The 24,457-nt window shown below is 38.7% G+C and overlaps 1 protein-coding gene across 9 annotated transcripts in view; it reads right to left on the bottom strand.

The window, feature by feature from the left end:
* Window positions 1-4,022: 4,022 nt before the first annotated feature.
* MAP3K7CL (MAP3K7 C-terminal like) overlaps window positions 4,023-24,457 on the bottom strand; it is a 79,876-nt gene continuing 59,441 nt past the window's right edge. For 7 of the 9 annotated variants that reach the window (XM_032476564.1, XM_032476570.1, XM_014551094.2 and 4 more), the window contains 2 exons: window positions 14,157-14,272; window positions 4,023-5,174 (listed from right to left, as the gene is read on the bottom strand). In XM_032476564.1, coding sequence (XP_032332455.1) covers window positions 4,994-5,174; window positions 14,157-14,272 — 297 coding nt within the window. In that variant the 3' untranslated portion in view covers window positions 4,023-4,993. Of the gene's footprint in view, window positions 5,175-14,156; window positions 14,273-15,468; window positions 15,676-21,447; window positions 21,550-24,457 lie in introns of those variants that run through there. The other 2 variants (XM_032476605.1, XM_032476595.1) reach the window with 2 other exon arrangements.

Raw genomic sequence — 24,457 nt, 5'->3', positions numbered from 1 at the left:
TGTGGGTGATTTCATCTCGGCCTGTGTACATTTCACACATTGTGATGTGATCCGCACATCCATCTTTGATTTTTTTCATTCTTGAAAAATAACCCAGACAAGGTGGAAAATACTGTCTTAAAAGTTCTAATCGCTTAAGAATATTCTCTTATCAGCTTGATGTGTGGCAACTCGATGTTTGAAACATGAGATGGACAGTAAAAAACAGTCTGAGTCTACCTCCACTGTCACAATGAACATATTTAACTGAGTGACACTAAGAATCCTGCCTTCTAATGAGGATTTCTGCAATCCACCTGTCTTCTGTTCTGCCAGGCTACATGCTACTACTAAGGGTTTACTTATTTTCAAAGGAGAAAAATATTCATTAAAATGACTTCTCAAGTAAAATGTATATTATAACCCTACATAAGTAACCCTATGTTCTATACAGCGAGCTAACTAAATAGGTGTAGTATAAATTCTCTACAGGACAGCACTCTCAGCAACTTAAAATGTATTAACTTGAAAAAGAAAACTCTTAAAACATGTTACCCTAGAAGATAATGTGTTAACATATTAATCCCTCTGCTTAGGATTCTTTGGTGTCTTCTTACTGTTTTTATGATTAAGGGCAAAATTCTTAATGTGATCTTCAAAGTCCTGCCTTATTCTGCAAACTCATGTATCACACCCTCCCTACCTCTTCATGCTTGGCTACCCCAGCCTCCCTCCAAGTCTTTGAACATGCCACAGTGCCTTTGCATGTGCTTTGTTCTGTCTAGACACCTTCCTCCTCCTACACTCTTTGCTTCTTTGGCTCTTGCTCATCAATACTTAAGGAAACCATCTCAAACACCTCATTTCAGTTAGATTCTCTTTCTTATACAAACTCACAAACTGTTTCTTTTCTGTTTTGTACTCATCTCATTTATTTCTTGTATCTTTTTTCATCTATTGTTGCATTAAAAAAAAAATTCAGTAGCTTAAAACAACAAATATTTATTATCTCAAAGTTGCTGAGAATTAGGAACAGGAGCAGCTCAGTTGGGCGGTTCTGACTCAGAGTCTCTACTGAGGCTGCAGTCAAGATGTCAGCCAAGCTGCAGACAATTGGAGTCTCACCTGGGTCTGGAGGATCTGCTTCCAGGTTCACTCATGTGGCCTCCCACTTGGGTCTCTCCATAGACCTGCTGGAGGCTCAACAGAACACAGCAGCTCACTTACCCAGAGCAAGTCATCCAAGAGAGAGCAGATGCGGAGGAAGCCCCTATGTCTTTGTGTTCTCATCTTGAAAGTCACATATTGCCACTTCTGCTTTATTCTGTTTGTTAGAAACAAGTCTTTAAGTTCACCTCACACTGAAGGGGAGAAGAATTAGGCTCTACATTTTAACAGGATGTTTAGATGTATTTAAGACTACCCCAGTAGGTGTTTAAGTCAATGCTTTCCTCACTCACTATACTGAGTTCCTTGAGGGCAGGATCCGTGTTTCTATTGTTTGCTGCTGTGTCCCTGACACCTTCCAGAATGCCTGGCAAAGTACAAGTATTCAACAAATAGAAGAAAGAAAGGAAGGAAGGAAGGAAAGGAGAGAGGGAGGGAGGGAGGGAAAAAGACAATTTGCATTTGAATCCGGGCTCTGGGGAACATTGTACAAATTATGTAACCTTACATTCTGGTTTTGGAGAATGGAGATAATTGTATCTGCCTTTCAGGTTGTTCTGAGAATTAAATAATGCAACCTATATGAAGAGCTATGATTGCCTGGCACAGAAGGGGCTCATTAAACATTACTTCTCCTCGTCTTGCTCCAATGACACACGCGATCCATCCCAGGGCACTTGGATCCTACTTCTCTTTATGTCTCTCCCAACCCTCCTAGTGTGTCTCCAGTTCAGTTGCTCCCACTCTCTCCTCTTGCACACTCCTTCCTGTTTGCCTCCTAACAGCACTCATGCCTCTAGTCTCAGTTCCATCCCCCCCATGCATCGCAACCCTGGTAATTATCTTCAAGTCCAGCCCCATCATTCACTCATCTTTTCAAAATTTTTATTTTGTTCAAACCCTCCCATGTCCAGAGCCCAGTGGAACTTCCCAACTTAATTTCTCAGTATCCCCCAACTCCTACTTAAACCCTCTGGGAAGACTATTTACTGCCCTGCAAAGTGCAGAAGGCTGAGATTGCGTTTTTGCAGCCCTATTATTGTTACTCTGCCCTACACTTGGTAAGTGGATAGTAAACTTTTGTTAAATTGAACTTGAATTCCAGATCCCTTTTAGTTCTTTGTTTGTGCTGCGTTAATGATACATCCAAGCCCAGGTGCTAGAGTGACATAGAGACACCAACACCAATGATTAAAGATTTGACCTTCAGTCACGTGTAACCACATTCTTTTCATGTCTCCATAAACTAAATGGCCCACAACTAGCAAATTCTTTAGCAGGGCCATTGCAGAGTAAAATGTGGTTTACGTTTTTCTTAAATTCTAACTTTAAAGCAAACACCTTCATCTTAATACTAATAGAACCTCTGTGCTCATTCTTAATGTTCTATAAAATTTTCATTATGGCTAATAGCAAGAACAGTGTAAATATATTTGAAGATAGAAAATTCTTAAGTGATTCTGTGTTATACAGATGATAGGCAGTGGTAAATATGATGGGGGAAACTTGTCAAATGAATGAAAAGATGAAAATGATAATAGAAGACAATTTGCCTTTCGATTTCTCTGAATAAAAGTCTGCTTAAAACATAAGCACCTATGGGGAATCACTATGTGGGATACCTGAAACTAACATAATTCTGTAAATCAACTTTACTTCAATTAAAAAAAAATTAAAACACAAACATACACACACCTAGAGAAATGCTTGCTTTTGAGTCATGAATAGGTATCTTTTGGAAACACGGTAAAATTCAGGCTGAGACTAGCACAGGTAGGAAAACTGTTTACCCAGTGTCTCCTTAATATAATAAGTGTGTTCAAATATTTTGACCTGTGAAATTATTTTCGTTCTGATAAAGGAGAGAGATTTTGGGAATACATTTCTCTGCCCTCCCCTCCCATTTTCTGTAAGGTGCCATGACTGCTTGAAATCCGTAAATAGGTGTAATCAGATGGGCAGCAATCAAAACCTAATCCTTGTGTTTAAAGGTTGGTAACTTACCCTTCATCCTCCCATTCCATTAACCCTGGATTTATATAAGTTTAGTGAACAACTCTTCCTTTATCTTAGTATTTATAAGCTTTGGGGTTACTTGCAAAAAAAAAAAAAAAAAAAGCTTTTACCAGGATAATAGGGACTTCCACCTTTGGTTAAATGCTAAAGCAGCTGAAGTGTGAACAGGCTGTCCTAACATTCAAACTGATGGCTGTCCTAACATTCAAACTGATGTCTGTCCAAAAGCTTCGTTTTACAAATAAGGAAACTGAGGGTCAGGATGCTAGGGACCTCATGGAAGCACATCACAGGACAAGAAACCCATGGCCCTGCATCGTGCTTCCGCTTGGCATTTGCCCAACTGCCCAGTGATCAGTCTAACCCGGGACACATTGACCTTGGTGCCGGCAGTACATTGGGCCAAACAATTCTTTGTTGTTGTGATGCTGTCCTGTGCGCTGCAGGACGTCTAGCAGAATCCCTGACCTCTACTCTCCAGATACCAGTGCCCCCCCCCGCCCCCATCCTAGTCGTGATAACAACAAAAAAATGTCTCTAGACTTTGCCAGATGTCCCTGGAGGGGGTAAATCACTCCCAGTTGATGTCAACTGGTCTATCCCAGGCCATCTTATTGTTTTAATCAACTATTCTCTTTTATGTTTTCTGGGCAAATACTTTAAGACACTAATCCATCATGTCCTGTATTAGAACTCTGAGTTATTTAGATGGGAAAACGCAGTCTTTCCAAGAAACGGGACTTTCACTGCTTTTTTGGCACTTTCAAATAGAACTAAGGACAAATTCTAACTGGGCTTAGTCAGTCCCAACTTTTAGCATGAAGGGAGTTTAAGAAAGGGACAAAATACCGACTGACACTTTTGATCCGTGTTTAATGAAAAAGAAATTACAGGAATAGAAATGGACATAAAACAAAGAGATCAATTTGAGACAATATGGTGATAGATAGAACAAGGAAAAAATAATTTTAATCCTGAATTTACTTATATGTTCTTATTAGTTATCAATGAGCCAAAACATCTTCTTAAATTCAAAACAGAGTGATAGTTAGAATTTTACCGATGTTTTCATGGGAACTCACCAAAGTAATGTCCAAACAATACTGTTCTATTTCCCCCAGAACACACACAAGCAAAGGCAGTGATGTTTACCAGGAGGTAACGTGGCGTAAAGAAAATGCAACCTTATCAATTTTTTATTACAACAGCAAGTTAGCACTGGCAAACGTGCTTTTGGCACAAACATGCTTTCTGCTAATATTTTCATGAGAAAGCTTTTATGATATGCAACCATTTATTCTTAGTACAACCAATCACTGAGGGATGAAACCTAACTCTACTGAACATAAATATATGCAGAGAAGTTTCTGACGGTTCAGATTGGAGCACTGTTGAAATGTGAACAGCGTGAAATTTAAAAACACGCAGATGTGAAACAACAGTGAGCATCTTACTAATGTGTTTCATGGCTTAATTCTGTCCATGACTCTTAGTTCGTGAATAAGTCAATACTCTATTTCTATCATTTTCTACCCTGATGTACAGCACGATCGTATCTTGCTAAATAAGAAAAAAAAATATCTTTAGAAACAAATTAAGATCTCTGAAAATTTGTACTGATAATAGGTTCCCTTCAACTATCTGATTTAAAATACAAGATCCCTTCTCTCAAACTAGATCTGGCAAGCATTAAACTCATTAGTATAGACGTTTGCCGTGTGGATAATGAGGGGAAGCAATAGATTTTACTCACTATCCCTTTAAAATAAAAATCTTTCAGCCAGCGCACAGCAGTCGCCAACCTCTTAGGCTCACATTGAATAACTTCAAGTTAGGACGAGCCCTGTCTCTTCTGATACTGTATTCTAAGCTTCTCCAGTTGTTCTACGCATTGGGACTGGGCCAGCTTCAACGTCCGATTCTCCTCCGTCAGAGCCTCGAATTCCCGCGCCAGCTGAGCGGCATCCAGCTTCTCCTTTTCCGCCTGATCCAGCTTGGCAATGAGCTCCTTTCTGAAGATGCAGGGGCCAGGCAAGGAAGAAGCACAGAACACAATGCAAACAGATTCAATGACACAGTAACAGCATCGCGGACGCAGAATAGGTCACTCTACCCTTCTAAATTTTACCCGTCTCTGCTTGCCCCCAATGACTGGCTTGCATTTTCCAGCCTCACAAGTGTTAGAGCTCTTCATTCTACTCCAGCCCCCCTACTAGATATATCCAGAGTAGTAAACACATACCCCCAAAATCTCAATAAGTCCTTTGACAGTCAAAAAGAGTGATCTTTTTAAGAGTACCCAAAAAAAAGTAAATTAAAATTACTACTTTAGAGGAAAAACACAGAAAAATTAGTTTATAATTTAAGATGCCACCTGTTGTCTTATGGGTGGGAGAATCATAGCTTTACTTACTAATCTTTCTCCTCCAAATTCAGTTATTATCTTCTATTGTTTTCTGTCTTTGAGTTTAACCAATCTGTACTAGGCTTCTTTGAACTAAGAAATTCCAATTGTTTCCTGCAGATACTATTTTCCACGTCTTTCTCTAGTCTCTCTCTCTCTCTCAATATAGATGTGTGTGTGTATGTGTGTGTATCTGGTCACCCTAATTAACAAAGCAACATACCTACATTTGGTACTGGCCTGACTCAGGAAGAGTCAGGGAGGGAACTTGCAGTGATGATGCTTTAAACAAATTCGATGTTCAGTAAATATGTGTAAATAATTCATTGATGTAAATAGACATAATAATAAGCTAAAGACTGGCTAAAATCATGTTTAGATTTAATAAGCACGACAACCCAAAACAGGTCCATTCCCCTTTGTGTGTCAGTTAATCCTAAACTAGACTTAAGTGAATTCTCCTTTGCCTCAATACAAGGGCATTTCACACTTCTTCCTCCTCTGTAGGGAGACGTGCAGAGAAACCTGGAAGACCACTCTCACCAAGTGACCAAATTTGACATCATTAGTAATGAGATCGGTAGACGTAGCATGCACCACGAAGGACATGACATCCTTTCTGTGGCATTCCTGCCAGAAGTGCACACACCAGACAGCCTCAAATTAAGGGAATTGCTTCCAAATAGCTAGCCTGTACTCTTTAAAATGTTTTTTTAAAAAAACTGTTTCATATTTATAACAACTGAAAACAAATGACAAATGACAACTATATGCAATGTGCAATTCTGGACTGGAAACAAGGGCTGTGAAGGACATTATTGGGAAAGGGATGCAGTATAAATATGGACTGTGAATTAGATAATAGAACTGTAGCAATGCTAAATTTCTTCATTTTAATTATTGTACTGAGGTCAAGTGAAAGAATGTCCTTGTTCTTAGGAAATACTCACTGAAGTATTTAGGGCAATGGAGAATAAGATATATATCTGTATATGTGCATGTAATATAGATAGATAGATAGATAGATAGATAGATAGATAAATAGATAGATAGATACCCCATCTCTAAGAGAGAAAGAGAGACAACCCCAGTAGTGTGCAGTGTTGGGGGAGGGAGAATAAAGCACAACTGGGGAAATTTTTAACAATGAGTGAACTCAGTAAAGGATATATGGCAGTTCTTTATACCAGTTTTGCAACTTCTCTGTAAGTCTGAAACTAGCAAAATAAACAGTTACCCCGGGAAAAAGATAAAGAGCAAATCAGAATAAAATTTCTAGTATTTTCTTCCTGCATTCAATGGACTGCCTTGTGTACCCAATTTGGTGACCACTTAGCAAATCCAGGCGTTGTTAAGATAGTGCCCAACAGGGACAAAGGGAAAATCACTTGGAACGTTGATGTGCATGTACACAAAGTTTCTTTGGGATTTTGTTGATCTTTGAATCTTCCATGGCATTTACAATATAAAGCCTCCCAATAAACACTTGTTGAATAAATAATTGAAGAGTAAGGCACCTCAGAGACATATAACGTATATTTTAAAGATGAGGAAATAGAAACTCAAAGTGCTTAATCTAACTGAAAAAGTCACACAGCCAAAAATCAAACCTACCCTTTTGAATAAATGTTTAGAGTTCTTTGCCTCTAAGGATAGTTTGAGCAATAAATGTCAATAATTAAATATTAGTAAAGTTCCTTATGTAACTCTCTTAAGGAAATTGGTCAGTAAAAGATAAATAGAAAGAGACATGCCTCTAAATCCCTTACCCTTCAGATTATCTATTCCTGTTACGTTCTGCCTTTCAAATTAACTGTGTCACACAAATGATGGCTACTGTCTTGGTTCCATATCTGAGCCCATTTAAAACTCCTGAGGACATCTGTCATTAGTTTTGACTGGTAGGAAAAATAAATCACAAAATCACAGATTTTACAGCTAAAAAGAATGGTGGTTAGTGTCTAGTCTAATATTCTTGCATCAGAGAAAGTCAATAATAATTTCTTCTTTACTGGAATCAAGGAGGTCTCAATTGACAGAATTCTAAATTAGTTTCATGTATTTGATAAGCAATTATATATCTATTTATTGAATACTGTCAAAACGTCTATTGTCTCCTGTCCAAGACCTATTTATATAGACAAATTGATGCTGATTCATTAGCAATTCATAATTATACCCTGCACAGTGAGCTACAGAGATAATCTTATAAAAAGATGATCTGAGGAACAAGTCAATAGGTATATTTGTCTAGAATGTGGTCCTGCCTTTGAATTCTCGTTTATCATTTCTGTCATTCCCTTCAATGTCATGTGATAAAGGTGTAGAAGACCAATGTTACAGGAACCTTATTTCTGAAGTCAAGACCTGTAACATAGTTTTCCACGAGATGTACCTCAACAGTGAAAAGGTCATAACCCTGGGTCCACCATACATCAGCTCCTGTCCCCATCCTAAGCCACATGCCTGGAAAAATGTATTTGCTAAAACAAATGAGGAAAGGGAAAATCCAAATGAGTTGGTAAAGAGAACTTTGAAGATTTGTGGAAACTAACTCCAAAATTAAGGAGATTCTTTATGCTGCAAGAGGTTGGGAAATGGACTCATTATGAGGACAAATATTTCTTTGTTTCTGGAAAGACCATTACTATGATTCTTGGAACTTTCAAAGTTGACTAGAGACTTTTAGTTGGAAAAAATAAAATCCTAGGCAGTTTGGCCCCCATGAGCTAAAGAGTTTTGGATAATAAGGTAATAAAATACTATCTTCATAATGGGGAGAATTTTAGTTTAAATAGTGATTTAGACTGCATTGTTTGTGTTTTTTAAATGATATGTGTTCTATTACAAGCATTTATACACAGGAGAGACGGAATAGATGCTTCAAGATGACAAAGGGGAGGGAAGGTATAGCTCAGTGGTAGAGTGCATTCTTAGCATGCAAGAAGTCCTGGTTCAATCCCTAGTACCTCCATTAAAGCATATATAAATAAATAAACCTAATTTCCTCCCCAAACACACACACAAAAACAAAACAAAAAGATGACAAAGAGGGCTATTTCTAGGTGATGCCTTTACAAATTACACAAGCTCCTTTCTCCCCCAACCTGATACATTCCCTTCAATAAGATGTTGCTCCCTCAATCATCATTTTATGTATTTTAAAAAAGACATGAAAATAAACAATGATATTGATTGATTCTCTTATGAAAACCCTTTTCTAATGTCTTGCCTGCCCCTAGAATTATCATAGCATTTTTCAACTCAATAATAAAAAAACATGTAAGTCAGTTTTAAAATGGGCAAAGATCTGAATGGACATTTCTCCAAGAAGTCACAGATGTATCTACTCCTAGGTACATAACTAAGTGAATTGAAAAGATATGTCCACACGCACACTTACATATGAATGTTTGTAGCAGCATTATTTATAATAGCCAGAAGTGCAAATAACCCAAATGTCCATCAGCTGATGAATGGATAAATGAAATATGGTATAGCTATACAATGGAATATTATTTGACACTAAAAAGGAATGAAGTACAGGCATACCTCATTTTATTACACTTTGTTTTATTGTGCTTTGCAGATTTTGTGGGTTTTTTTTTTTTAACAATTTGAGGTTTTGTGGCAACCCTGCACTGAGCAAGTCTATTGGCACCATTTTTTCCAATAGCTCACTTCATGTCTGTGTCTCATTTTGGTGATTCTCACAATATTTCAAACCTTTTCATTATTATTATATTTGTAATGGTGATCTGTGATCAGTGATCTTTGATGTTATTATTGCCAAAAGACTACAACTTGCTTAAGGCCCAAATGACTGTTAGCATTTTTAGCAATAAAGTGTTTTTTAATTAACATACATGCATTTTGTTAAGACATAATGGTATCGCACACTTAATCGACTACAGTATAGAGTAAACAGAACTTTCACATACACAGGGAAACCAAAAAATTTGCGTGACTCTCTCTTGCAATATTTGCTTTGCTGCAGCGGCCTGGACCCGAACCTGCAATGTCTCCAAGTTCTGCCTGCACTGATGCATGCCACAACGCGGATGAACCCTGAAAACCACGCTAAGTGAAGGAAGCCAGTCGCAAAAGCCACGTACTGTATGATTCCACTTCTCTGAAATCTCCAGAACAGGCAAATCCATAGAGACAGAAAGTAGATTAGCAGTTGCCAGTGGCTGATGAGAGGAGAGAGGAATGGGAGGTGACTATTCAGGGGTACAAGGTTTGTTTCTAGGGTGATGAAAATGTTCTAAAATTGTGATGATGGCTGCACAACTCTGTGAGTCCACCGAAGACCACTAAATTTTTTTTAAGTTATGTAACATTTTTCAAGCTGACTATTCTAAGAGTTGATCTCTTTTTCTGACATTCCAAGTCAACCTTTTAAACACCACAGCACCTAACACAATTTTTCTTACATAGAGCAATAAATGAAGTGGTTTCTCCTTTGAGCAAGATAAAATACAAAGCAACTTTTACTAATGGTAAATCTAATTGCAGAGCTAACTATAGTTTAACCATACACTTTAAAAAACATTCAAATAGAGGAGAGGGGACAGTTCATTGGTAGAAGACAGGCTTAGCATGGACGAGGTCCTGGGTTCAATCCCCAGTACCTCCCTTAATTAATAAATAAATAAATAAATAAATAAATAAATAAATAAATAAATAAATAAAATTTTAAAATAAAAATAAAAACGTTCAAACAATGTAATGATAAATTTCAAATGCTGTAAAATATCTATATCTCACTTCCATGAGTTTCCATTACATACACAAAAAACCTGTATGTATTATATAATACTTATAATATTTATTGAAAAAGCATGTATACATTTTATGTTACCATATATGCAATTATCTAAAAAATATCTATGCACATTCAAAAGACCTAGAAAAAAATAGGCAAAAATGATAGTAGGAGGTCTGTAACGATGTCAGAATTCTTGGTAATTTTTAAAGCTTTCAATAAAATTATCTTTTATTTCAGTTGAGAGGAGAAAAATTTTCAAGGAAAGTAAGAACAAGCTTTTTTACATCATTGGTCTATAAGCCAGAAGAAATTCTTTCAATTAAATTCACTCCATGCTGAGTTTGTAATCCTAGAAAATGTTTGACTGTTTTTATCTACCCAACAGGCATGATTTTAAAAAATGGTTGTAAACAACTGTTCTCTCCTCTCTGAAAAGTCTCACAAACAAGATCCAGGGAGACCCCCTCTGGAGATGAGAGAGAAGTTCAGCTTAACTTGTGCCCACATGGCTCCAGTAAATACAAAGGGGAAGGGATAAACTGGGAGTTCAGGATTTGTAGATACTAACTACTATATAAAATAGATAAACAACAAGGTCCTACTGTATAGCTCAGGGAACTATACCCAATGCCTTGTAATAGCCTATAATGAAAAAGAATATGAAAGGAATATATATATATATTCTGTGTATAACACCAGAAATTAACACAACATTCTAAACTGACTATATGTCAGTTTAAAAAAACAAAAAAAAAACTCTTAAAACACCTGAGTTAGCATCTCTCTGTGCATCTAGCTTACACCAGCCAATCACCAGAAGCAACATAATCAGCCACACTTTATTAAATGAGGGGGAAGAACTTCTCATCCAAATCATCAAAAAATGGAGAACTAATTACTTGGGTCAAATCCATTTGGCCCAAGTTATCTTGCTTGAACACAAAAGCTGTTCAGGAAAATATCTGTAACAAAGTGAATTTCTTCTTCGGTGAAATGTTAATGAAAACACAGATAACCAATAACTCTTGGAGGACCAAGCTCATGTATTTATAAATATAAGATATAACCATACTTCCTATTTTAACAATTTATCTGAGTAATTCTTTATTGCTGATGTTGACTCTGTACGTTAAATACAGGCCACACAAATCACAAATAAAACTGCAGAGGACATTACCTATAGTCAGCCGTGTAAATCACCCCTACTTGTATTTTACCCTACGCGCAGCTCCCCTGTTCAGTGATTGGGATACAAAGAGGTATCAAAGGGTATCCAGGTCTACAGAAAACTACACAGTCAGAAAGACAGGACGTGAACTTCAGCAGATAACTGCTGATGACACTAGCCTGCAAAAAGTACCAAAAGAAAAAAGCGCTGATCACCGTGGGAAGGTTGGGGCCGGGCAATGCAAGAGGCTTTCCTCAAGGCGAGCATTTGGACAGGCAAAGAGGAAAGACAGGGACTCTGGACAGAGATCTTGGTGGGAGTAAGGGCGCAGAGGCAGGAAAAAGTGAGTAATAGGGTCATGTGGCTGAAGATGAGGGATGAGCTAGAACATTCCGCAGAGGTACTAAGGCCATACTGAGGTAGATCTTGAATTCCAGGCCAAGAACTGGTGTCCTTCTCTAGCAGTATGAAACCGTGGACAGGGAGACCAGTTATAATGTTGCCTTGACCAAGATTTGAAGTAATAAGTCCCGATCTCAAATGGTAGAAGTGAGGATGAAGAAAAGGGAATCTGAGAGACTTTATCAAAGAAAGGAAAAAAAAAATAATAAAAGAATGTGATCTTTGCCTCACAGCTAGCCAATTAGGGAAAAAAGAAAAGAAAAAAATGACAACATCATGGTTTCAAGGAAACTCCAAAGTTCAAATAGGTATGGGAAGGAAGTATGATTAGGTTAGCAGAAACAGCAGGGATGTTTCAATAAAAGACCAGATGAATCCCTTTCATCTTGTTATCCTATTGTATTTTTTAATGCAACATATAAAAATATAAACTTACAAAACATATAATTTGGTTGATAAATCTTACATCGCCCCTCCCCGCAAAAGAGCCACACATGGGGTTAATTTAAATAACAAAGTCCTCCAGCACCTTCAATCTAAAGTGTTTACAAATAAATACATAATTACCTGGTGTTTTTTTTTAAATGTCACAACATCACAGTTCACACACACACACACACACACACACACACACACACACTGGGAGATACATTTCTAGGTTACTGATTATAAAGTCCTCCTTTAACTTCACCACTGGTTACATTATTAATAAGCTTCTTGAGTTCCTTTATGAAACTTTTTTTAGGACTCAGATTGTGCGTAAATGTACAAATGAGCATTCCAACCAATGTATGAAAACTCTTAGACCAAAAAAAAAGTCTCAGACATGTGAAAGAAAAAATTGTGTTTCTGATCTCATGAACATCTTTTAATCTCCTATAATCAAAAGTCGAGGTATGACTTTATGTTTGAAGCACAACAAAGCAAGGAAGTAAGAAACGATTGGTAACATGCTCACAGAAGTCTTACAGTAAGTGACCTACAGCCCATACGGCTCCTCACCGGTATTGCACTGTCCAACCACCACTCCGGGGGGTCTCCAGAGGGTCCCAAGAATTTCATAAATCTCTCAAAACAGAATATATTTCACTTGTATTCATTCAAAAATTGTTTTAAATAAATATAAATATAAATAAATATAAATGTAAGTATGGAGTGATACCATATATCACTCCAGTAAAAAGAAGGAGAGATGCAGAAAGTTATAGAATCACAGTATGTTTGAATTATGTGTCACTCATTCAACAAAAATTGATTCAGTATCTACATGCCACGTACTGTGCTAGGCTTCAGGAATATGATGGTGAATAATATTGGCCTATCTCCCTTTTTATGGCACTTACCACTTAGCAGGAGATGCAAATATAAATCAAAAGATCTCCCTAATAAACGTGTAAGTAGAGGGTGGAGTATAGCTCAGTGGTAGAGCACATGCTTGGCATGCATGAGGTCCTAGTTTCAATCCCCAGTACCTCCATTAAGGGGGGGAAAAAAGAGAGAGAAAGAGGGGAAAAAAAAAAAAACACTGACCAGTGCTACGAAGAAAAGATGTCTGATGCTTTGTAAGTATGAAAGAAGGGAGATCCCTGCGTAGACAGCGGCAGGATTGTGTGCAATTAAAAGGAGGAAAATTCGGAAGCAAAAAAGTTATGAGTAAGTAAAGTGAGTGCTTTAATTAATAGAACTGTGTAATTCCCTGAGCAGAACTGTAATGATAATAGAAGCTATCAAGATAAAAACTTACTGGACTATTGGGCTATGAAATGCAGTTAGTCAACTAATATGTTTACATTTATTCCAAAGAGCTATCCCAGTGGCTTCTTTACTTGACATGGGTTCACGCCATTTAAGCATTAAAATTCACCCCAAGACAAAGAGCTCTGGGGCCTTTGGGTACATTCACAGGGAACATAATATGGCTCTAGGTGGTATTCTGGCATTTGTAATTTCCTGAACTAAAAAATGCTGATTAAAAAATTAAGTTTTGAATAGAAAGCACTCCTGCTGTTTCTCTTACTACTCTGTAGAGCATTTAATCTAGCATAGTCCCGTTTGGATCACTTCTAGAATCAAACAGGACATACATGGAACCCCTGAACCACAGAGCATCAGTTCTCCTCCCCTCCAGCCCCTCCCCCTCTCGTCCCCATGCTCGGCCTCTCCCTTCCTTATCACCCGAAGTCCCTGCCCCAGTCCATGACCAGCTGACAGCGTTCAGAGATGAGGGCGCTCAAGGGAACGGTACTTACTTTCTTTCCTCAAGCAGGGCGATTTCCTTTTTAACCTCCCGGTATTCTTCTGCTATTTGGCAGTGCTGTTTGAACACCTGCATGGATTCCATGGAGTCATGACAAGGTGGCAGAGGCTTTGCAAACAAGAAGAAAAACATCAGTCTATTTCCATGCATCAGAATAAGTTACCAACCATTATGCTCTGCTGACCTTCTTCAGAGGGAGATTTTTTTGCACAAGAATAGCATTGTCAGTCAACACTGGACAGAGTTCGTTCGGCTGACTCTTCTTGACTACAAATAGAGACGTGGTCCAATATTCCAGTGTTACTGACGAGCATCTCCAGGCCTAAGCCAGACCCAAGGGACCCTCTACATGTCAGTTACCTGCTATGTGCTGGAGTGAACATACGTCCCCTAGTAATTCTGTCCCTCTCTCCAGAAACCTTAAACTGCTTTAGAGAGTTCGTGATGCGGCAGTATTTCAGCGGTCTGTTTCAATAACCTCTTGCTTTCTGTTCCTGTAGCTCAGAGGCATAATCTCGTTTTGTAGAGCGGAGTAGCCCTACGAGTAAGGCTCTCTTTGGAGAAATGTATCCAAACTGAAGAAATTATGCTGACCTGGAAATAATGCTTGCAAGGATGAATGAACCATATGAAAGACCAAAGCCCAAGTGAAACGATGTTTATAACATATGCAGCCAAAGAGAGGAAGGGTTGGTGTCTTTGCTTTTCTCCCATCCAAGAGGGAATTAGAGGCCAGCATGCAAGCCTTTCTCACCGTAACATGCTGAAAATCCTATTTCCAGAAATTATTTTTAAAGAACTGGCTTTCCCTGAGTTTGTAACTCTAAGGTCTAATTAGCAGCATGTTATCAAAAGCACAACCTTGAGAAACACAAGTTAATAGTCTTTTAAAGAGCTTTTTAAGCACCCTTTTCAATTATTTATAGAAAAATGTTACATAGCATCTGAAAAATAGGACTTAATTGTTAAATAGGCTCTTCCGTCTAATCCTTTCTTCACAATAGTCTTTATTTGTAAACTATGTGTCTGACTGGGTCACAGCCTCACTCATTTTATATTAGTAAACGAGAACTAATGAATTTCTCACTACTTGCTGCTCTCATTGTGTTCTTCAAGAACACAGATTTCTTTGGGTGTCATATTTAGCGACCCCACCCAGGATGCAAAAGAAATTCTAGACAGTACTACAAAATTCTATAAAATCTAATTGATAAATAAGATGGCCCTTCTTATTTATCAGGAAGCCTCTGAGAAGAGATTTTCTAAAGGAAGTAAAGTTTGACATAGAGGTGGATGAAATTTACCTTCATGCGGAACATCTGTCGTATTCTAAATCCATGGAAAAATCTAATAATAGTTACACTGGGTGGCACTTTTCCCTGCTGCCCCACGAACACATTCACAGCATAAACTCAGCCTGTTGGAACCATTATCCTTCTCCGTAGTGAAACAAAATTGAAAAGTAGTGCCCAGTCGTATTACAGGATAACTCACCCTATGAGATAAAGCCATTGCCAAAGGACTTCAGAACTCCTGGCTCCACCAGTCTATGTCCTAGAAATCACCACCCTCTCATCAATTTTCACCTGTTACACTGGCAAATCACCAGGTGTGACAGTAGGGGAAATGATAGTAATTTACTCTGGGCACCCTAGCCAAGCTGCTAGTAAATCATCTGTGCCCAGTTAAAGGATTTGCGCACAGGAAAGCCTTAATACTCCACGCATCCTATTTCCTGTCCTTATGAACACTCATAAACTACACTATCTTCAGCCCATAACTTGCCACATGGAGGTACCAGAACCACGAATTCAGCATAGTCACCTACATGACAGCCTAAATATTCTGAGACTCTGTGTTTGCACGCCTAAGAGTATAGATGAGAGTAGCTGTGGAAAGGGATAAATGCCCTTTGCTGCTATAATTAAGAAGGGAAACTGAAATTTACAGATATAATTTTCTTAAGAAGAGAGAGGCCTCTTTCCTCCCCCCTTGGCTTGCCACCTTGCAGTGCTTTTTATTAACGGGGAAGGGTTTTCTTTACTTCTTTTTTATTGGCACTTCTTAATTGTGGGACATTTGAAGATATTTTTATGTGCAGGTAGCAGGATCATGCTAAGGGTACAGGAAGTTAGGGAGTATTTCAGGATAGATTCAGTATCTTCATATGCTCTTAGCAGGATGATCATGCAATACATCACAATATTTCCAAGACTGCACACAATTAAGAAGTAGTGTCAACTGAAAGAGAATAAGCCAAAAATCCTTAGTGTTCAGTGTTTCAGGGAGTGAAAGGATGCCAGCTGTCATTTCAGCCCCCGGCTCCTGCAAGCTAAGTCTTCATCCCAGCCTGACACTTAACTCAGCACCACTACAAGTTCTTCCAATTTTTATGAAAGTATTAAAGAGCAATACAGATTTTCTTATGCAAGGAGGGAAGTTATATTGCACAACATTGTAAAATGAGCTCATTGGTTGCCAGGGGCTGAAGGGAGGGTTAAATGAGGAGTTGTTTTTTCATGGGGATAGAGTTTCTTTTCTTTTTTAAATTGAAGTATAGCCAGTTTACAATTCTGTATCAATTTCTGGTGTGCAGCATAATATCAGTCATACATATTCATACATATAGTGATTTTCACATTCTTTTTTATTGTAAGTTACTCTAAGATATTGAATATAGTTGCCTATGCTATACAGAAGAAACTTGTTGTTTATTTTATATATAGTAATTAGTATTTGCAATTCTTGAATTCCCAATTTATCGCTTCCTTCCCCCTTCCCTCCCTGGTAACCACAAGTTTGTTTTCTATGTTTATGAGTCTGTTTCTGTTTTGTAAATAAGTTCATTTGTGTCTTTTTATTTTTTAGATTCCACTTATAAGTGATATTATATGATATTTTTCTGTCTCTTTCTGGCTTACTTCACTTAGAATGACAATCTCCAGATTCATCCATGTTGCTGCAAATGGCATTACTTTATCATTTTTATGGCTAAGTAGTATTCCATTGTATAAATATACCACAACTTCTTTATCCAGTCATCTATCAATGGACATTTAGGTTGCTTCCATGTCTTGGCTATTATAAACATTGCTGCTATGAACATTGGGGTGTATGTGTCTTTTTGAATTAAAGTTCCCTCTGGATGTATGTCCAGGAGTGTGACTGCTGGATCATATGATAAATCTATGTTTAGAGGAATCTCCATACTGTTTTCCATAATGGCTACACCAAACTACATTCCCACGGGGTTAGAGTTTCAATTTTGCAAGATGAAAAAGTTCTGGAGATGGGCTGCACAGCAGTGTGAATATACTTAACATGACTGAACTGTACACTTAAAATGGATTAAGATGGGAACATTTATGTTACGCATTTTTACCACAATGAAAAAAACAGTTAATGCCAAAAAAAAAAAATTATCCTTAGATCCTGTGCTACCCCCAGTCCATTTTCTAAGCATTTGCTACCAGGATTCCCTATCTGATGCTCACTTCATTCGCACCCAATCTTTCTGCCCTTCCCAAATTTCTACTTAAAATTTCTCGCCTCTTTATAATTCAAAGCCATTGACCTCTAAACCCAAACATCGCTGGACAAATCAAAGTGTCCTCTGGTCAGCAGGACCTACTGTCCTTAGAAGTCATTTGACATCACTGGAGATTGACCTCAGCTCAGGAAATTCATCAAAGAATTCATCAAAGAATCTTTTAAACACGTAATGTTCTCATCCAAACAGGAATTCTGGTGAATAAGAGTATTGAGATATTTAGATTTTATACCTGATGTAAAAAGTAGAACTATAGCGGGGCAGGGGGGCGGGTTGCTCAGTGGTTGAATGCATGCTTAGCATACACAAGGTCCTGGGTTCAACCCTCAGTACCTCCATTTAAAAAAAAAATTAGTTAAAAAAAATTTTTAAGTAAAACTATAGAGTAATGAAATGTCTCATATGACACAGCAAACTCTCATTGTTTTATGATACAATGTGGGTTTGTGTGTACGTGTGTAGTATCGTAAAGTCCTCACCAAGGTGACTCCTCTTACCGTCTTATAAACCCTCAAAATAGGAGACAATATATAACCAGCAGGGTCCGCTGAATAAAAGTGTTGGCCTGAGGAAACAGGTTCCTAAAATTCAAGCACAAGAATCAGGTTTCCAATTTAAAAATGGAGCTACTAGTAGGCTTACGTCAATGTGGCATGTAAAACACTGGCTCTCGTGAATTAATCAGCTGTACGTGGATTTAAGATACTGCTTAACATGTGTTCACATTAAAAACTTAAAAAAAAAAAAACTTAGAAGAAGGCCTGTGGTAACCAGATGAAAAGCATCTATTGACTTCTGGGAATAAAAATTAACACCTTTATTTTTATTTCAGTTCTTATTGCTCCATTCTGACTATTCTCGTCCAAGAGATTTTCATACCTATAATCTCATGCTGGGAACAGGCAAGCAGTAAATAAACTCCACGCTGATAGTGAATTTCTTTTTGCATCAGGAAGAGACAGTTTCCTTGTCATTTTCTCCACACTCACCCTACATCCTTCCATCATTTGGACTCATGTATCACATGCTCTTGCTTAAAGAATAAAATGTTGCTTTCCAAAGAAAAGGAATCCAAAGATACTTTATTTGAAAATGAAAAGATAAAAGTATCCTTCAGGCACCAGAGCACACATCCTGTAGGATCACAGAAACAGCTTTTCAGATACGCTCGATGCCATGGATACTCACAACACAGCCAGTTCTGAGAAGGTTAAATTAAGACATCCTTGTAATAGTGTCTCAAGCCAACTTTGAAACACATTTTCCCAAGACACAGATTGGGGTTTGGATGAGGTCAGAGCCCAGGGGGGAGGCACTTCCTCTTCACCCCCTTTCCTCCATCCCTTCCTCATCCTGCTGCTGCCCGAGCTTGCAAGGGCTTTAAATTACACGGCTGCGCAAGTGAGCCGCTACTATGTCTGGTATCCGCCCCGATCATCAGGACCAATTTAACAAGATGAAGTAAGAGAGAAACCACAGGCTCCTGTTCCAAGAATGCCAGCTTGAGCCACACCATCCCCTCTCCGCTCTCTGCCCGGGCCATCGGGTTATAGCAAGCTCCTCCCGAAATGTACTAAGTCCTCTGGAAAGGGCCCCGTGGGAAAGGACCCAGCCAAGCATCTCTCCGTAAGGGGCAAAGCCAGCATAAGCGTTTCCGTTTTCTACTTGGCTTCTTCAAATACTCCTTGCCCCATCCTCTTCAAAAATGTAAGAATTTAATTTTCCTCTCCCAGCTTCCCACACAGAAGATATATTTAGGAAGCTAAATATTCTACAGTTGCTGAGCAGATTTTGTATTTATTCCTTGATTCTCAGCACTGTCTTTATTTGGGTGGGGGGACACTGGGTGTCTCGTTTAAATTTATGTTGCATTTTAATGTCCCCAAATTAACAAGCATAATGTGTTAAAACTAAATGGAAAAACACAGTCAGGGCGACTTGCAATATTTGAAAATTCTGTTATCTTAGAATTGTAAATATTTTTTAAATATTTTAAGAACTGACATGTCTATTGTATCTACATTATGGGCAAAGTCAGCACTAGTAATAACTATACCGCAAATCTTAGCACATGTTAGACATTATATAATTTTGGAATGAAGAAATATTTAAGTCATTTCTAATGACCTAAGCAATATTAGATGTTGCTATGAGATAACCTAAGAGTGTCCCAAACACTTCTAACAATGCATATGCTAACGAACTGGGCTTCTCAAAATAAATAAATAAAAGAGGGGCGGGTAGAGCTCAAGTGGCAGAGCGCATGCTTAGCATACACGAGGTCCTGGGTTCAATCCCCAGTACCTCCTCTAAAAATAAATAAGTAAACCTAATTACCAACACCCTTTAAAAAAAATAAAAATTAAATTAAAGGTATTACTGTCAAGCTCCAAGTTATTTATATATGTTTTCTGTGTAGTCACATCAGCCAAAAGACAACTGTAAGATACTTTTTAACATGTGTGTGAGAGAGAAAAATGGCAGGCATTTTTTTCAGTGTTTTCTGTGGGGCTAATTCCAAATTGTATATGTGGGTGTTCACGCAGAATCCTGGAATGCTAAGACTTCTCCACTTTCTACCATTTTTGTTTCCCAGATACCAGGCAATACACTGATGCAAGACCTAAAAGAAGTTTCTGGAGAGGCTTCTCAGATGCTGTAGTACACAACCGAAGCTATGAAACTGTTTATTTGTGGAGCTGACATCAGTTTCTGGACTTACCAAGCTCTGTCTGAGAAAAAAGCAAGTTCAATGTGTACCACAGAGACACCTGTCACTGTCTTCTCAGATTAGATGGGAGGACTTTAGTTGGGATTGAAGCTATTGCTCAATTTGGTTTAAAAAAAAAAAAAGGCATATTGTATTCCAAGTACCTAGCACCTCTATATCCCTAACTCAAAAATCCAAGGAGATGCTTCTCTTATTTCATTTTACACATACAAAGAGGCATTCCCAGTGCTTAAATATTTCATTCAAGAAACAGTTTCACCAGAGAATAAAACTGACATTAATTGAGCAATTATTTTGCCAAGTACTGTGCTAGATCTATTCATTATCACATTTAATTCCCATAATAATGATGTGAGATATTATCTCCACTTTGCACGTCAGAAAAGTGGAGTTTAAAGAAAGTGAATAACATGCCCCAAATCACCAAACTAGCCTGTGTGAAACTGAGATCCAAATCCAGGCAACCTAATGCCATTGCCCACACCCCAGTCGTTGCCACTCCCATTGGCAAGTTAATTACTATCTACGCATTAGCATGTCTTCCACCTGATCATAAAACCATATTCCTCAGTCCAGTGCAATTAAGACCACAAAGCTTAGCTCTGGATCATCTATAGGCCAAACCACAATCTCCAAAACATGACGATATGGTCTTAAATTTTAAGACAAACTTGGCCCTGACCCAGATCTTGGGACTACTAAAGAATTGTTCCATCCTTTAGAATGGAGAGGGAGGTCAGTCATTACCTCTTTTTCAAATAGAAAGAAACTGAGGCCTAAAGAAAAGCAATGATTTTTCATTCATTCTCACAAGTGAGCACAGAATTGGGTCTCCTTTCTCTGGGCTGTATGGTCTAAACTGGCTCTCCCCAAATATCACCCCTAATGGACACAAGGAATTTAGAAACCAAGTTCCAGGAAAGGAATCTGCGGGAAATAGAACCAACTTACCATCTGTCCCTGGGCTGCGGCCTATAAAGAGATGTTCATTTTAACACCTACCTTACCCCCAAGGTCTCTTGCCCAGCATTTTGCATTAATAGAGACATCAAGAGAGATGTTTGTCACTGCTATTCTTGCCCCAGGCTTTTTTTGGCTTCTGCGAAAATAGAAGCACCACGAATTACATGCTCAAACATGCCCGCATTCTTGGCAAAGCAAGAGAAAAATCGTGGGGGTCAAATTGGTGATAGAGTATCTACCAAAGAGATGACTTGATAGCTGCATTTCATACACAATGAAGGAACGTGTAATGGATATGGGAAAGTCAGGACGGTGTTCTATCACCACATCATAGCAACCTTGCAAACCAGAAACCAGAGAAAAATCTCCACCTATCAACATAATTGAAGTAGTCCATAGGTTCCACCAAAGTTGTCAAAGAATGCAGGAGACCGAGATTCAGAATCAGAGACCTAGCCTGAATTAGCAAATTTACGTAAACCAAAATTTGACCTCGAGTTTCTCATCTCCATGGCGGACACATAACAGTTCGCTTACACAACTGTTTCAAGGATCAAATGAAATCACTGAGGGGAAACACCCCTTGCCTCATGGTACTCAATGTGCTTGGGTAGGATTTAAATCTGAGGATATGCTGAGAGTAGGGCTGGTCATCTGGCATCAGTTATTTTTCACTAGGCAAGTTTATAAGGCTCCAGTAGAAATAAGCAAGAGTCAGTTCATCCTCAGATAGTGACAACCACACGGCACTTCATAGGCCTTTGTAACCTAACTTTTATTCTTCTGTAGAGGATTATGATGGTCGGTAAAATTCCAACAGCCATTATCATGTGATGATAGTACATGGGACTGAATGTAAAGACAACCTGCTCCGTGGAATAGATTGTTCCTTTCGTATATAAAGCATTTTCATTGTTTTCAGTACAGAGACTTTCTGCTGAACTTATATGCTTGTGCTAAGCATGGAAACCAGAATTTGCTTTTAGATGTAGCTTTCTGTGTTAGCGTTCCCCTCTACATCCCTACCATCTTGTATTTTAGTCACTCATAACCTGGGGTGCAGAATAAAGGTAAAGACAATCGCCCTAGACAGAGGCAACCCTAACCAGATGGCTTGATGGCTGGTAAATGTTTATAGCAAACTCAATCATACCCTTCACTCAACAAACAAGCACTTACTTAAATGCTTTTAGTTGTAGTGCTGGGAGCATTCTCTCTGTTCATGAAGAGGTAAAGCAATGCTATATTTTAGGGGGGGGTGGGAGGGATCATAGCCCATGAGCCAGAAATCAGCCTCTCAACTGCCTAACTCGTTAAAGATCAATGCAGATGACATTGTCTCACTGGATTAAAATTAAACAGACTTCATTTCTAAGCTATGTCAAATGGAATTAAAGCTATAAAATTCAACTGGATCTTGTGAGGCTTTAACAGAAAAAAATATCTGGATAATTGCCAGGGGTGCTGTGAATCCTGTAAAGAATAATCCACGAGCCAGGGAAAACCATTAATGTTCCCAAAGAAGGAAAAAAAAAATGTTTGTCAACACAAACAAGTAGAATTAATGATCCATAACATTGATGGGGAATAAGAATCTGAACATGCTTTTACTCTTTAATTTTCAAAGTATGTTAACTCCTTATCTTCATCTAACTTCTATGCTAATAAAATAGCTTTGAGGTGACAGTAAAATAAGGGAGAAAAAAAAACTGTGACTGGGAAAAATATACAGTAATTATTTTGTAATCCTAACTACACCATCAGCAGCAGCACATATACAGCCCTTCTGTGAGGACAGAAACCAAGCAAGGACGGTTGTGTGTCACGTGAGCACGCCAGGCAGAAAAGCGGAGGAACCGCTGAGTTGTCCTCCATGATGAGAAGAAGAGAGATTGGGGGATATAGTTAGATGTCAGGAGCCAGGAGAGCTGGGTTGAGGACCCTGCATGGCGTACGGGAGAAGGAGATGCAACGGCTAATAGCTGCAGAGGAAACTTTAGAGGAGAACAGAGCTGTCTTTTGACAGCTGCACGGTGATCAATATAACCTCCCCCCTCCTGGACCGTCTTCAGTAACCTCTACATTACTGATGTTGCTCTGTTGGCAGGCTTTCTGTTGGAGGGCTGTGACGATGCCCAGGACCGTGCAGAGGTGAGATGAGGGATGCTCCGAGAGGTCTGGTCACACCTAGCTGTGTGGGGTAAATTTTCGGGGGGGCCACTCCAGCAGTGGATCACAAGCTCTCAGACCCGACCTAGTTGCTTCCAGGTTTTTAATTCACTGCGCTGGACACTGAGATAAGAACTGGAACCAACAGGGGAATAGGGGAGTGGCTCAGTGGTAGAGCCTGTGCTGAGCATGCATGAGGTCCTGGGTTCAATCCCTGGTACTTCCATTCAAAAAAAATTTTTCTTTTAATTTAAAAAAAGAACTGCAACATAAGGGACACTGTCTTGGGTTGCACAAGGGTTCGTTCTTGGTTCTTCCCACCTCTGCAGCTGTTCGGGTCCAGGGGTCCCAAACTCAAATGATTTCAGGATACCAGGCACACCCACGAATGGGGAAAGTTACCGAGTTTAAGATAACAGGAAATGTCAGGGCCTGTTGGGAACTGGAGGTGGCAGATCCTTCCTAAAGGTTTTCAGAGTCAGTATTCAGAGAAAAATGTGGTAAGTAAGCAAATGTCTGTGCGCAGGATTCAAGACCCCTATTAGACTTTGTCTAAATGTGACTGCAAAGTGAAGTACTCAGGTGAACGTCTGACCTAAAGCCAGGATCCAGGTATTTTAGGCAGAACTTCTTCCTAAAACCATCTTTCTGGAATCACTATATATCATCTAAAGAAAATTAAAATGTCATAAATTAGCTGGTTTCAAATAATTCGGGTGTATTGAGATGGAATTTCTTTGATAGATCATCCATAAACTGCACACAAAAGATTTTTCCCATGGGTCAAACCAGACAGTGTTCAGGTTTAACTTAAAATACCTACATTCTATTAAAAGTTGTCAGGGAACTGAGGAGGGGGTGGGGGTGAAGGAGAGAAAGG

Source organism: Camelus ferus, chromosome 1 (assembly GCF_009834535.1).
Source record: "Camelus ferus isolate YT-003-E chromosome 1, BCGSAC_Cfer_1.0, whole genome shotgun sequence".
NCBI lineage: Eukaryota > Metazoa > Chordata > Mammalia > Artiodactyla > Camelidae > Camelus > Camelus ferus.
Note: the sequence above shows the minus strand (reverse complement) of the source record. Positions and strands in the feature narration are given on the sequence as shown.